Here is a 15347-nt window from a genome sequence, read left to right as displayed (position 1 = left end):
CAAACGAATTAGTGCATATCCACTAAATGGATTTATTGACTATAAAATAGAGCTTAAAGTTCTCTCTAAAGTTCTCTCAGAGGTCAAAACTTAATATGTAAAAAACTAGATCTGAAAGACAAGTTAGAGATATATATTTTTTCATTCTGTGTTGAATATGTTGTCTTGAGGCAATATATGTGCAATAGGCATTCTTTTAAAATAGAAAGTGAAGATCCAGTTTGCTGTTTCACCATGAAGTAAAGAATTTTTCAATCAAGGTGGTGGTGTTTGGCAACTGTATTACTTTGAGACATCAGTAGTGCAACTGTGTATTTGCTTATTAATGAAATCTCAAGGAAAGAGGTGGTTCTTGTCGTGTTTTTAATAGATTATTTTGTCTGCCTGTACCTTGATGCCAGTTGTCATTGTAAGAAGTGTGTGCATATAAATCATATTCAAATGTACTGCTTGATAAAGGAGGAGAGACTTAATGATGCCATATTGTATTACTAAAAGGCCAGTATTTATGATGAGGGAAATTGTTATATTATCTGTTAGAAATTACACTCCTGTAGGATCTCTCAAACTTGCTATTTCATTACACCCTTTTCCAGATCCTGTGAAACCTATTCACAGGTTAAATAGCTTGGGAAAATCCCTTGAATAAAGCAGTATGGGAAGATGACTGGTTGTCCCAAAGTAGCTGCTGCCAGTCAACTGTTGTTGGGAAATGGTGGTTAAATATGTTCTCTACATGCGTATTTCTAGGAAAAGAAAGGTAGTGAGTACGTGGAACGTAACATATGGCATCACGATACATTGCTATCTGTGTCACTGGGTGTTGACATCTCTTCTACTTCACCAGAAGATTTGTGATATTTGGTGCTGTTCTCAAATTCATGCGCCCCGGGGTTACAGGAATAGATCATCTTAGATTCTTTTTTCTAAGTATAGTCCTGCTCCTTATGACTCTGTCAGAAATTCTAGAGATAAAGTACAAGACTGTAGAATGTACTGAGAAAGACATAAAGTGTATTCCTGAGTGTTGGCAATATTACCTATGTAAGAACATAGCAAAAAGGGTGTAATTCACACTTCTCACTGTGATTGAATTCATACATTACTCCTGAGATCTCTGTGGACCATTTTCATCCCTCTTTTACTATGAAGTAAGGAGGCATTTAAATGAGTACTGTCAAAATTTATCTTTCAAAAATGTGACCACAAAAAACCTGGGAAGAGCCAGAAACTCTATCTCCCAAATGCAATATCTTGACCCAGCCTGAGATTCTAAAGGCAAATGCCCGTGTCAAATAACGTGGTTACCATTAAAGGATCTAATCCAAAGTATATTGTAATTTGCAGGTGTATTTCCCCAATCCCCTTCCTTGATCTAGTCTCAGATATTTTGCACTCTGTTGTCAAGAATGTGTACATTGCACATAGATGTTGGGAAGGGTAAAATATTTTTTTTAATAAGAGAAATATATTGAAAGTGGATTCTGGATAAATGTCTTTTATTTGTATTATTATAATTAAAATATATTTGTGGTAACTATCTTAGGTTTGTGTTATAAAAAGTTCTCAGTATTTTTAAAGAATCCAGATTCTTTCTATAAAAACTGTTGATTCCTATTTTGATCATTTGGCACCTTGCTGGATATTGGAAAACAGTAGTTAAAATTAAACATCTGAGAGCACATTTGCCCATGAGGAAAAAAGTTTGATCTATGAAGGTTTTTTCACAAACATGTAAAGAAATTTTCATTTGTTCTTCTAGACAGTTAACCTGCTTCCCCACCTTTATTATGTAAAAGAAACTTAATCACTCATTCATTGTTTGTTTAAACAAAAATATCTATCCAAACCTTTCATTTTTATTTATTTCTTCAATTTTTACACCTTTGTAGCCTTCAACATCACATCACACAAGTTTCGTGTCTGTTCTGTACATCCTCTAATTATACTGCGTGGCCCAGTTCACTAGATTTTTATAGCCAAGCATCACTACCATCAAGTTTTCCTTCCAGTTTGCACCTGTAGGTTTTATCTGTCCTTACCTGACAGTGTGTCTCTAAAGTTAAACCATAAGCATAATATCAAATTAAATTAGTTCTTCGTCAAAATAGAATACACCCTGTGTAAGTCAGAGGATCATTTGCTCTCAGGGTGTTAGTTTTTGCCCCTTTGAAGTCACTCTGTTTCGCCGTCTCATGCCTTGAAACTAGACTCCAAATTTTCCAAGGCAGAGGTCACTGACCCTTTCAGCTCTACTTTCCTTTTAAGTCAATGGCATTTGGCTTCACAGCACACTCATGCAGAGGAGGTAGTTGTTCTTCCTCAAAAAAAAGTTTATCTCTGTGTGACTGCTGCAGCCTGAAGAGGAGTGATGGAGGGCCATCCCAGCCTAACTCCAATTTATCTCTACAACCAGAGAACACGATTTTTAGAACAGCTCATTTGAGAACTGACAAATTAGCTTTGGCTTTCTGGGAGGCTCTAATCAATTAAAAGTATTTCCTCGCCTCCACTGTGAGGAAGCTTTTGTAGCACTGCGGAAATTAGCTGAGCACCAGGTTGGCTGAGTCAGCAAGAAAGCGAGCAGTCTGCAGAACTGCCGTTCACTTTTCAGCTGCATCCTCTGTGTCACATTGATTTTATGAGATGCCAGGCAGAACAAAGGTATGGAACAGACAAGAGAGGCATAGATGTGGACACAATCTCACCTTTTGCTAAAGGCCAGGTATTGATGAGACTTAATTTTTGGTCACAAGGTGAGGTCACACGGTCACAGACTTGAAACCCAAAATACAGCATCTCCATTGTAGTGCAGTGGCCTTAGAGAAAGCTGTGCCCTGTTCAGAGCAGCCACTTAAAGAAATTGATAGAAATACCTAGATGGCCTGCCAAGGAAAAAACCTTACATTTCTCCAGTGCCTTAATGACCCCTCAACATTTTTTAGAAATACCTTTGAGATTTCTCTTTCCTCCTATCTATCTTCCTTTCATCCATCCTTAATGAATTCAGACAGTTCACCCCTGTGCTTTAACAAATGAAAACTCTCTCTTGCATTGTCTCTTTCCTTGGGCTATTGAATGGGATATATAGCTATGCATAGTTAGATGCCTCTTGGGGGAGTATTGTATCTGTGGGTTTATGCATGTATAGAGTTATACATGTGTATGAATGGGAGGTATCACATCTTTCTGTCAGCCTAATCTGAAGGAAAGAATCTCAGCTCAATTTTTTCCTCAATCCACGTAAGAAATCAATGAATTCCCCAAGTATGTAGACTTTTATGATCTGAGATACTCTAAAGTTTAGCCATCATGACAAGTTAACATGCATCTTTATGTAGTCTATAGTTACTGAAAGAAGGGCAGTAATTTCATTATCCTTCATGCAGTCCCTTCAGAGCAAGAAGCTTTGACAAATCAAGAAGCCATACCAGGGTCTTTTATCTAGATGTTTGTACAAAAATGAATGCTCTTCAAGAGACTCTCCCTCTAGGAATTGTCACTGCAGTGGTGTCTGCATTTTCATCAAGAGTAATCTTTATTAATAACTTCTACTCTCATATTTTACTTCTTTCAGTCTGTTACAGCATCAATTCAATTTAGCTGTAGCTGATACAATATGGATATATCTATCATTATCCTAGTACTCTGCTGGCTTTATTTTTGAATTTGAGTGATTTGTAAAATCTCTTAATCCCAACTCTACAATTAATCTTGCTAGGGACTTTAATCTCAGCTGACTGAAAAATGGTTTGTAGGACTTGAAAGCTGCAATATGCTAAATCACCTCTAAATCAAAATTAAAATAACAGAAAACTCCATTTCCTCCTTGTAAATCTCATATGTCTATCGACTGACTGAGAAATTGTTCACAGCATTTGAAAGCTTTTCTGGTTTAAATCAACCGCTCAACTGCAAGGAGAGCCTTCTGCCTTTGCAAATATAACACAGTGTCTATAGAATCCGGTCTTAATGGCAACATTAAGCATCTCTTCAATTTTTTATATATAATTGTCATATAATGCTAATCACTATGCATTAAATATCATTATGTGGAATCCTTCTCCTGTGGTGCTTTCTACATATTTCATCAATTCTGCCTTATGTATGAGGGGCAGTTCTTTTTATTCTCAACTTCTACTCTGCTTTTTTATACTTGTTTTGAATGTGATTAGCTGTTCAGGGCACTTTTATCTGCATTGTAATAGAAAAATGGTGTTTACAAGAGTAGGTGAGAAAAAATAATCGTTCTTTGGTATTTCTAACCTAAATTGTTGAAATTAACCTTACAAAGCAGACCCACATTTTAACTTGCATGTTTCACTATTATCACAGTTTCTATTTGAAGCTTTCAAATTCGGAGTAACCTTAAGTACAGACTGTTTGATCATTAGTATTTACTATCTCTGCAACCTGGGAGTGCACAGGGCTTCAATCTACCTTCTCTAGCTCCCCTTCTGCCCCAATATTGCCATCATATGATGAGGCTTCGGATATGACTGTCATTCTTTACATTAATTTGCCTGATCACACTTCTCTCATAGCTTCTGTCACATCACATGCTGTTCTGCTCATGGCTTTTCTTGTCTGTCTCCTGCCCTCCCAATCCTGCTCCTCCTGGTTGGTTGGTGGTCCCTCACCTGGCACATTCCCACACCATTGCCCCCTCTGGCCTCTCTGTTCTGCCTCCATGCCCCCTTGTTCTTTGCCTGGCCTTCTGATTGACATCTTCTTGCAGAGGGCAACCCATAGATTCTTTGTCTGTGACAATAAACGGAGTTGGCAGGCTTTCCCAGTGAGTGAAGACTGGGGGTGGCTGCAGGCAGAAATCAGATGCGCAGGCGTCTCTGAGAGGGACAAATGTCCAGCCTACCACCAGCAGACCGTTATCAGAGCTGTCAGTATCAGCCTGGGTCCTGCTCTCCTCAGTGGCCCATCCCAGGTAGATGAACAGCAGCATATGGCTCCTGTGCTTGCAGCACCTGCACAGAATCATGGTTCCTTCTGTACATCCCATATCTCCAGGCAGCACTGAACCTGTAGGGCAGCGTGCAGCACAGGGCTCAGGGCAGGGCAGACCCAGGCAGCTTCTTGGGAAACTTCAGTGTCTCTCCAAATGAAAAAATCACAGAGATGTGGAAAACAGAGATGCAAGCAGAAGTATGTTAGGCTGAGGAAAGGATCACTAACAACTTTTTATTGCAAATAAAGGCAAAAGTCACATTGGATAGGGCAACACTATATAAATCTGTGAGATTTTCTTTGCATTCAATTAGCTGATAATTCTTCTAGTAATAGCCAAATTGAATTGCAATTTCTTCTAATGAGTAGCCTTCTTTTAATTTATATCAGTAGTTTGTATTGATTTATTTAGTCTTAATTGGCTTAGTACAACTAAACTTTTTCTGTCTTCCCTCTCTAAAACTTTAGTGGTTCGTTACTTCTTCCTATTATAAATATTATTATTTTTATATATATATAATATATATTACATATTATCAATATTATAAATAGCCTGAAAAGACATCTTATGGGGAATATCTTTTCTGCCTTACAGCAGTGATTTGCATTCTGGTTGTCAAATACATTTTCAAAAGTGGACTAATGATGTCTATTACAAGTTTCAGAAATAACATAATTCTGCCATATCACACGTTTTACTACTGCATAAAATCTGTGATCTGAAAAATTGATTATATATGAATGTTTTTTCTTGATCTTCCCTCTTTTATATATATTATATATATACAGATGTGAGAAAAAGAGTTTTGTGTACATTATCAGTACAGAATAAGTACAGATGAACTGGTTAGGTCAGAAAATTACCTTTTTTTTAGGTCACTCTGCCTAAAAAATCTCATGTAGGGTGCAACTGAATACTCAAAGGCTGTTAAAATTGGGCAAGAAAAAACAAAAAGGCCAGGTTCCTCAGAATAAAGACTTGAGGTGCCTGCTGCAGCTTACCAGCACAACCTGCCAGCCACTGCCCAGAGCCCTGTGCTTGCCACACTTGCTTCTGACTTGACTCCCTGAGCACTCCCATAAGGTCTCTTCTTACAGAAGCATAGTAGAATCAGGAAGAACAACAAAAATGGCATGTACTGTCTGTCATATGGTGACATACAGTTTTTTTCACGTGTTGTGATTCAAGCCAACCTGGCAATGAAGCCCCACGCAGCCACTCCTCACATCTCTCATAGGATGGAGAATGGAATCAGGAAAGAAAATCAAAACTCATGGCTTAAGATAAGAAAAAGCATAATAACTAAACTAAACTAAAATATAATAACAGTAAGAAGGAGAAAGTATAATAATAATAATTAAGAGAAACAAAATCTAAGAAAGAAGAAGTGATGCACAATGCAATTGCTCACTACCCACTGATCGATGCCTGAGCAGTGGTCCACACCCTCAGCTAACCCCACCCAGTTTATGATTCTTATGGTATGGAAATATCCCTTTGGCTAGTTCGAGTCACCAATCCTCACCGAATTCCCTCGCAGCTTCTGGTGCATACACCAGCCTCCCCCCACCCTCATCCCGTTCATTGATGCTGCAGGGTGAGAAGCAGAAACAGCCTTGATACTGTGCAAGCACTCTTCAGCAATAACCAAAACATCCTTGTGTTATCAACATTCTCTTAGAATCACAGAATGGCAGGGTTTGGAAGGGACCTCTGGAGATCATGTAGTCCAACCCCCCTGTTTGTGTACCTGATTAAATATTGTAGACTTTCTACTAAGGACGTTGTTAGAATAAAGTTTTTGCTTAGTTCTTCTTCCTGAACAAAGGTGCTTTCCTATGCCTTCATAATGAAAAATTTGAGGACTTTATCTCGTGGTATCTGAATGCACAATGTAGTAAGATATACAAGCCCACACCAAATGAGGGGGAAACATAGTGAGTCCATTTCACAGATTATACCCTGTGAAATATTTACAGACAGTTTTTACAGTCTGAGCTTGTAACCTGCTTACGAGAATTTCAACCTGTATCTTAATATGCAACTCTTTTGCCAGTTTGAGAGGACAAGTATGTTGCTACACGTTCCTCTGCCTCAGTTGCTTTTGAAGCATTGAAGTGAGGACACTGGGAATTTGGCAGGATTCAGACACTGAGATGAATGGAGACAGTTCATGTCTTTCATAAACTGTTCAACACTCCTTTGCCCTTGTAAGCTATCTGGTGGATAAATGTAGTAGCATTAAACCCATTTGTAGTTGGAAGGCTATTTTTAGCAAATACTTAGACCTGAAATGTAGCATTTTTTCACTATAAGAACATCTTAAACCTATGGCACTGAGGAAGACTTGCTGCTTATCGCTGACAAATATGTCACTGACTCATCAAACACACCAATAGCACTTTAAAGTGCCTGGCTAAGCTCAGAGACATTTTAATGAGTAAAAAAAAAAAGTTTTCAGAATTTCAAAAGAAGCTTTATTAATGACAGCCGTAGTATGCTTGGAACTGCAGCACAGTTCTGCACCTGAGAAGGAAAAACCCCATGCACCAGTACAGGCTGGGGACTGACCTGCTGGAGAGCAGCTCTGCAGAGAGAGACCTGGGAGTCCTGGTTGATAATAAACTAACCATAAGCCAGCAATGTGCCCTCGTGGCCAAGAAGGCCAATGGTATCCTGGGATGCATCAAGAAGAGTGTGGCCAGCAGGTCAAGGGAGGTTCTGCTCCCTCTCTATTCTGCTCTGGTGAGGCCTCATCTGGAGTCCTGTGTCCAGTTCTGGGCTCCTTAGCTCCAGAGGGACAGGGAACTTCTGGAGAGAGTCCAGCACAGGGCCACCAAGATGATCAGGAGACTGAAGCATCTTCTTTATGAGGAAAGGCTACGGGGACTGGGGCTGTTTAGTCTAGTCATTAGTATTTATAAGTATACAAATGGTGGGTGTCAGGAGGTTTGGACATCCCTTTTTTCTACTGTATCTAGCAACAGGACAAGGGGTAATGGGATGAAGTTGGAACACAAAAAGTTCCGTTTAAACACAAGAAAAAACTATTTCACTGTAAGGTGAGGGAACCCTGGAACAGGCTGCCCAAGGAGGTTGTAGAGTCTCCTTCCGTAGAGGTCATCAAGACCCTCTTGGACACGTTCCTGTGCAACCTGATCTAGGTGCCAAGAAGGCACCTATCATTTGGCCAAGAAGGCCAGTGGTATCCTGGGATGCATCAGGAAGAGTGTGGCCAGCAGGTCAAGGGAGGTTCTGCTCCCTCTCTACTCTGCCCCGGTGAGGCCTCATCTGGAGTCCTGTGTCCAGTTCTGGGCTCCTCAGCTCAAGAGGGACAGGGAACTACTGGAGAGAGTCCAGTGCAGGGCCATCGAGATGATCAGGGGCCTGGAGCATCTTTCATATGAGGAAAGGCTGCAGGAACTGGGGCTGTTTAGTCTGGAGAAGAGGAGATTGAGGGGAGATCTTATTAACATTTACAAATATCTAAAGGGTGGATGTCAGGAGGTTGGGACATCCCTTTTTTCTGTAGTAGCTAGCAACAGGAGAAGGGGTAATGGGATGAAGCTGGAACACAAAAAGTTCCACTTAAACATAAGAAAAAACTATTTCACTGTGAGGGTGACGGAGCAGTGGCACAGGCTGCCCAGAGGGGTTGTGGAGTCTCCTTCCTCGGAGGTCTTCAAGATCTGCCTGGACATGTTCCTGTGCAACCTGATCTAGGTGAACCTGCTTCTGCAGGGGGGTTGGACTAGATGATCTCTAAAGGTCCCTTCCAACCTCTACCAGCCTATGATTCTATTACAATGGCAGGTAATGGCATTCTTATCCCAAAGCAGCTCAGAGTACAATGTAATGCTTTCCTCATCCAAGTATTGCCTCAAATTGTTGCTAATGTGGGAAATGCTGACATGTAACATTCTAGATGTGTTTATCATAACCACATTTTAAAGTTATGCAGGGCCATTCCTATTATATGTGTAGAGAGAAACTAAATGATAATACCATTCCAGGGGAACTCTTTATTGTGGTCATATTTTTACCTTTGATGACAGTGAAATGGTTCCTATAAATGGTGCACTCTAATTCTATTTATCCCCTAATGTAAACACCTAAACAATCCCATGCAGGGGCTCAAGGGACTCTATGAGTGTATAGGAGGAGTTACCCTCAGACAATTGAATAGTAGAGAAGTAATTTGTCTTTTTCTTTTTTGAATGGCAAGTGTCCTCCGTGGATTTAGTCTCTTTGATTCCACAATTTTAAGAGGACATCTCATTTTTCTTGAATATAAGTGCCAGTCAGAAAAATGTGAATGACAGGAAATAGGGGAAAAGGTACTATCTTCTGAAAATTGTAAGAGTACTATAAGGGAGCTTTTAAAAGATAATGGTAAGGAATTTATATTCAATTTGGTTTTGAAGTAAACAATAATAAACTCATCTGGTTATCTACTGCTGAAAGCCAAACCTTTCTGAATATGGTAAAACAGAATTAAACAAATAAACCCCCCTCTTTTATAGTCTCTAAGAAGAATATGAAGTTATCTATTCAAAAGAGGGAGAAAAAGCTATTATAGAGAAAATAAGTATGTGTAAAGCTACGGCTGACTGTTCATTGAGTCAGTTTTAGGACCCAAAAAACGCTGTTTATAAAACCTGAGAAGATTGAATTAAGATGGATTTCAGTTGAGTGATTGGAGGTAACTCTTTGTAGGCAAGATAAATCACTCCTAGATCTCAGAGTGATTTTGAACATCTGTTTTCCAGCATTATGTAGTCCTAAAATCACTCACTCTCTCTCTTTTACACCAAATGTTGCTACATGAGATCTAAACCCAAGCAGCCACTGTGATGTGACTAGCTTAATCTTTGCTGTGGGACCGACACATAAAGGCATTGCAGCTCTGAAAGGGCTGGTCCCACAAACACATCTCATGCACTTTCAGACCCCACTAAATCCACTTGTAATTCTCTTAAAAAACATATCAGGGGGAAGAAGTTATTCTCCAGTTTTGCATATTAGCATGCAAGGGGTTGCATCATGCATTCAGGAATCGCTTTCTTGGTTTGGGTTCAAACCCTCACCTCCTGTTCCTCATTCCTCCCACTGAAGCCTGGTGACTGTGCAGGGAGAGATGAAAGACTTCCAGAGGCAACAGGAGAATAAACAAAACCAACCCCTTTTGTTCTGCCAACACTGGAAGCAGAACTGGGATCCCAGGACTCTCATTCCCGCAGTTTTGGAAAGTTCCTTTCAAGCTTTCATTTCTTACATGGGTGCAATCCTGCATGCTTGCCTGAGATGAAACTTCTGTCTTCCACAAAGATTCCCCAGGAGTTCAGTTTTAATAAAACTGTAGTGGCACTACCTGAAGAGGAAGAAGTTGTACTGCATACAGAAAAGGTTATATATATATTAAAAAATATGATGCCATTTATGATGATGTTCATGCAGTTCAGGAGGGAGTAAGTAGTTCCCATCTCAGTTTGTCAGACTTTATGAGCAATACATTTGTCTGCTCAAATAGAATAATAAAAACAAGATCAGACCTACACTCAGAAAAATAAAAGAACCTAAATGAAAAATATCTCTAGCTGTGAGTGACAAAATGTTCATACAATAACCTTTCCATTATTTAGCCTTTTTAAATTTCTTACGGGGTGCACTTCATTTTATCTATACTCAGCACTGAAGCTGCTTTTCTAAGACAGGGTGGTCCACCTCTGGTTTGTAACTAGATTGGTAACAGGCACATGAACAATTGTTGAGATATTTAACAGATTATCACATAAAGTGCATAGCAAATGACTGGCCACATGATACTTACTATTAAAAGGCATGATTTAAATATATATCAAGTAACTTAAACCAGTTCTCAGCAAACTAGCTCTCACCTAATTTTAGTTGGTAAAGAGTAGCTATAGTATATTTTTTATCATCTGCAATAGCAGGAGATAATATAGTGTAATTACTTTTACTCAATCTTCGCAAAATTCTGAGATACAAACTACTCTGGGTTTCTGTGTCAAAATGTACCATGCAAGACACAGCTAGCCAAAATGATAAGAATTTAAAAGAGAAACAATAGCATCCACATGAGTTAACCTTTACTATTACTGAAAATGAAACAGTGTGCAATATGAGTAATTATTAATTATATTCATGGTAATTATGAAGCCAAGCAACTACTCACACTGTATCATTGAAAATACTATTGCAGGGAAAAAAATACTTGAATAAATAAGCACAGAAATACTAAACATCTACATTATGTAAACATACTCTTTTTGCACACAGAGTTAATCATGGAAAAAAGATAAAAGGGACCTTGATAATCTTTACAGAACCTGAGAGGCAAATAAAAAAATAACCTAAACTGTACGAGGTTTCATGAAAATAAAGGAAAAGCAGGAGAGAACAAGGGCAATGGATTACTCTTCAGTTTAGGGATGTTAAGTGGGTTCTTTTTTACAGGACTCACTTATGCATGACAATGAGCTCCAGAAGTGCATTCCCAGATTTATGTGGGAAAGTACTTATGAGAAAAAATATTTCTTGCTGAATACAGTATTTTAATATCAGGAATATGCTACCTTTTCTTTCCATTATTTTGTCTAAGCTGCTTGATTTAATCTAAAGGGCCAGAATTTTTTAGTATGCCAGGAAATTTTATTTTTCTTTTAATAGAATTAAACCAGGTAATATATTACTTCACCTGTATCCTCTCTTCTGCTTACTGATAAGTGGCTTGATCTCAATCTTGCTGAAATCACTGAGATTTGGGATACTGAATAAAATAAGAATAGGAGTATGCCTATCATCTGTTTCCATTACTCACCAGAAGCAAGTTTATCTGTGTGGTAGAGCAGGGATAGGGGTGTTAACACTCTCTGTTATTACCACTGTCCAGCTCCAATGAAAAGCAGAGCTTTCCTAAATTGGAGTGTGCTTTACCTGCTGTTGTCTTCTGTTTAATCAGCCCCTCTGTTGGCATGGTCATTACTGATGAAGTAGACCACTGAAATTCTACTCTTAATTTTAGACATTAGGAACACGTCGTTAAAACAGTCTGCTTTGAGATTATTTCAGTAGAACTGATGGAGAAATAAGCCCTTGATGACCTCTAAGGTATGGGGTTTTATACTTTCTCTTCCTATCCAGTCTTTAACTGACAGTAGCAGACTACTGTCTTTCAAGCAGAAAAGCAGTATATTAGTTTGTATAATTTTCTAATTGCTTAACAATCCTGTTATTATTTGCTTGAACACCATTGTACTCAGACACACTGTCTTTTCTAGGTAACATTTAGGACAAGAATCTACCACTGTAATATTAACAGCCAAGGCGTCATCTGCCTGGACATTTTAAAAGACAACTGGAGTCCAGCGTTAACTATTTCTAAAGTTCTCCTCTCCATCTGTTCCCTCCTCACAGACTGCAACCCAGGTAAGACAAATTAACTTTCACATTCACGTTCATTCATAATTCATGTTCGCTCAGCTACTGTGGTGTGGTCAGTGCACTGTTTTACTGCTACCTACTCAAAAAACACCCAAACCCTTGAATTTTAAATGCCATCCCTTTGAAACATAGTATGGAAAGAAAGCAAAACTTCAGAAGCTAAAGCACATTTTTAGTACTTGAGAATAAAAATATTTTAATTGAAAATTTTAATCAGTAGAAAATACCTTGTCGTAGGCATTAATTTGGATATTACAACCAGGATATTGGTACCAAGAAATATTAATGTGTTAATAAATATTGAAAGGAAAGCTTTCATTTGAATACGCTGATAATATGGTCTCTGGAAAGAATATTAGTAGCACTGACAATGATAGATGTCTAACATAGACTCTACAAATAATGAAAATTAATTTAAATGAGGTTTATTCAGTGTCCTGGACAGCTAGTATGAGCATTCAAAGCAAGCTGTTATTCTTATTAACTAGCATAGCACTTAACCTCTTCCCTCAGCTCTTTTAGATTTGTTTTCTGCTATTGACCACTAGATCTGTAATTTCCACTTCCTCTTTACCTTATTTGTGAATGATTCTGACTGTAGCCTTGGAAAATTATAGTAGATACAAATTATTAAAGAATCATTAAAGAAAAATTAGGTGATCTATTTACACATCATGGGAGTTGCTGCTGGTTTATTTTTTATCATACATTTCAATATTTTTTAATTTGCCATCTAATTTCTAAATTTTTAGGTTTCCTGCTTTAAAACTTTTCTCTGCAACCAAAGGGCTAAAAAGTGTTTTCAAATCGCAGAATGTGAGATTCTTGTGTAATCCAGAGCTGAATCAAAAACTGTAACAGAAGACTGAATTATTTCAAAGCTCAAAATAAGGTGAAAGTAGACAAAAATGCAAGTGACATTTTCATTTGGGTCTGTTACTGTGTTTCTTCCAACAGTGCTGGGATTGAGAAACTATCAATGCGTATGTGCTTATTTGTGGTCACCTTTCTTTGGAGAGATACAGTCAACTTGAGAGCTGGCCGCTTTCCAGTAATGATTTGAAATTCAGAAATTTACTACCTCAGTCCTCTCAATCTTTTTCTTTCCCTTAGACCATTTTACAGATACTGTTAAACAATAGTTTTAGCAGACCAAGTGTGTAAGAGGAACCCTGAAAACAATTACCCATACTTTATTATCATATGCAACAGTTCAACATGTTGAATATGGGAAGTTATTCTTCCCTTTAGTTTCTTTCAGTTAACAACCGTAAGTACTGTCCTGACCATATTAAATAACAGAACTTTGTGACATTTCATTTGTCCTCTTTAATTACAAAGTCATTTTGTATTTTCTTACTGGTTTATCTTAAAATTTTCCTATGCTTTTTGGAGGACTGCAATTTCTTAATTTATATTGTGAATTCACCTCTCATGAGGTGCTGATGGCAGGTAGCTAAGAACTGCTGAGTCATTTTTTACCTTCCTTAGAGATTGCCTGTTTCATGGTAGATACTTTTTTAAATTAAAATGTGAACTTTGAATATTAGCAATGTACAACAGAAAGCTTGCAAAAGCTTTCAAGTTCTTACTTTTCAGTGTATCTCCTCATATGCTACATTTCTTTTGGTTGTACTGCCTGTCCCATCATCTTTTTATAATTAACAAATGATTGCTTCCTTGCCATCCAGATTGAGCAGGGTGGATGGATGGATGATGGATGGATGGATGGATGGGTGGATGGATGGAGAGAGAGAGATTATGAGATGGCTATCACTGAAATATGTCACACATATATATATGTATATAGATACAGAAACATATAAATATGTATTTTCCTCTCTGTCAGAATAATTTTCTAATCCCTCATTCCTTTCTTCATCTAACTGGTCTCCCCTTTCTAAAGGCAGAAACCCAACAGGGGTCTTGATTTGATAAGCAACTTTGAACTCTTTGTTCACCATTCATTAGCCAGAAGCAGATCAGGTCAAATGGAAAGGCAACATTGAATCTCTCACAAACATAAACACTTGGGATGGGTGAGTTTTCCCCCCACAGCCTCTCTGAAGGGAAAAATCAAGTATCAGTTACCCCCTAGTCTTCCATTTATGCAAATCTTCATTAGAACAACAAATAGCAGTAAGAATAGTAGCTAATTAACCCTCAGTCATACACAGTGATTAAACAGAGCTGGAGCCCAGCTGCAGAGTCATTGGCAAGCACTGCTATTCTTCTCCAGCAGACTGAGCAAATGAAAAGAGGTATTTGCTCCTGCAGCTCCTGTCATTCACACAGTAATCTACAAAAGCCATGGAGAGAGTCTCTTTCCTCCCTGGTTATACATCACCGCCCTTTGTTCCCTATCACTCCAGGCAGGAGTGAGTTTGTACTCTCTAAATAACTAATACAATCCTTTACTCATAAGCTGTCTCAGACCCTTCAGTCCTGATTATTATTAATTGTCTCTATTTTGCTTGGCAGTATCAGCCAGTAAACTGTGTTAATGAAATGTCTGAATTTTGTAGCAGCTGGATGAGTTCTTTTCATGGGAGGAAGGGGTACCTTAGGGTTTGTATGTGAGTGAACATGTGTGAATTATCTGGGAGAGAGAGAGAGCCAACTGGAATGGTATCAAAGAGATGGGAGAGGTGGTGGGACACACTGGCATTTAATCCAGAGATTCTTTAAGGTGGTACTCTAGGGCACAGCATTCATCTCTTTCTACAAAGCAGGGCCACAGTCCTGTAAATATTTTGGCAAGTGCGTGAGCAACCCTACCGAACCTGATAGATATGTTCTTCTGCATGAAACCAAGTGTGTAAGTGCTCATAGGCTCTGTGCTTGAGTGATGAAAATATTTTCTTCCAATGCTAGCTGCTCATTCTACCCTACATGAGTAGTTATTTCAGAGTAATTCCAC

The 15347-nt window shown here is 38.5% G+C and overlaps 1 protein-coding gene across 2 annotated transcripts in view; it reads left to right on the top strand.

Moving 5' to 3' along the window:
* UBE2E2 (ubiquitin conjugating enzyme E2 E2) overlaps nucleotides 1–15347 on the top strand; it is a 216196-nt gene that overhangs the window by 181218 nt on the left and 19631 nt on the right. For both annotated transcript variants that reach the window (XM_061996571.1, XM_061996570.1), the window contains exon 5: nucleotides 12265–12412. In XM_061996571.1, coding sequence (XP_061852555.1) covers nucleotides 12265–12412 — 148 coding nt within the window. The remainder of the gene's footprint in view (nucleotides 1–12264; nucleotides 12413–15347) is intronic.

Source organism: Colius striatus, chromosome 5, assembly GCF_028858725.1.
Source record: "Colius striatus isolate bColStr4 chromosome 5, bColStr4.1.hap1, whole genome shotgun sequence".
In the NCBI taxonomy this organism is placed as follows: domain Eukaryota; kingdom Metazoa; phylum Chordata; class Aves; order Coliiformes; family Coliidae; genus Colius; species Colius striatus.
Note: the sequence above shows the minus strand (reverse complement) of the source record. Positions and strands in the feature narration are given on the sequence as shown.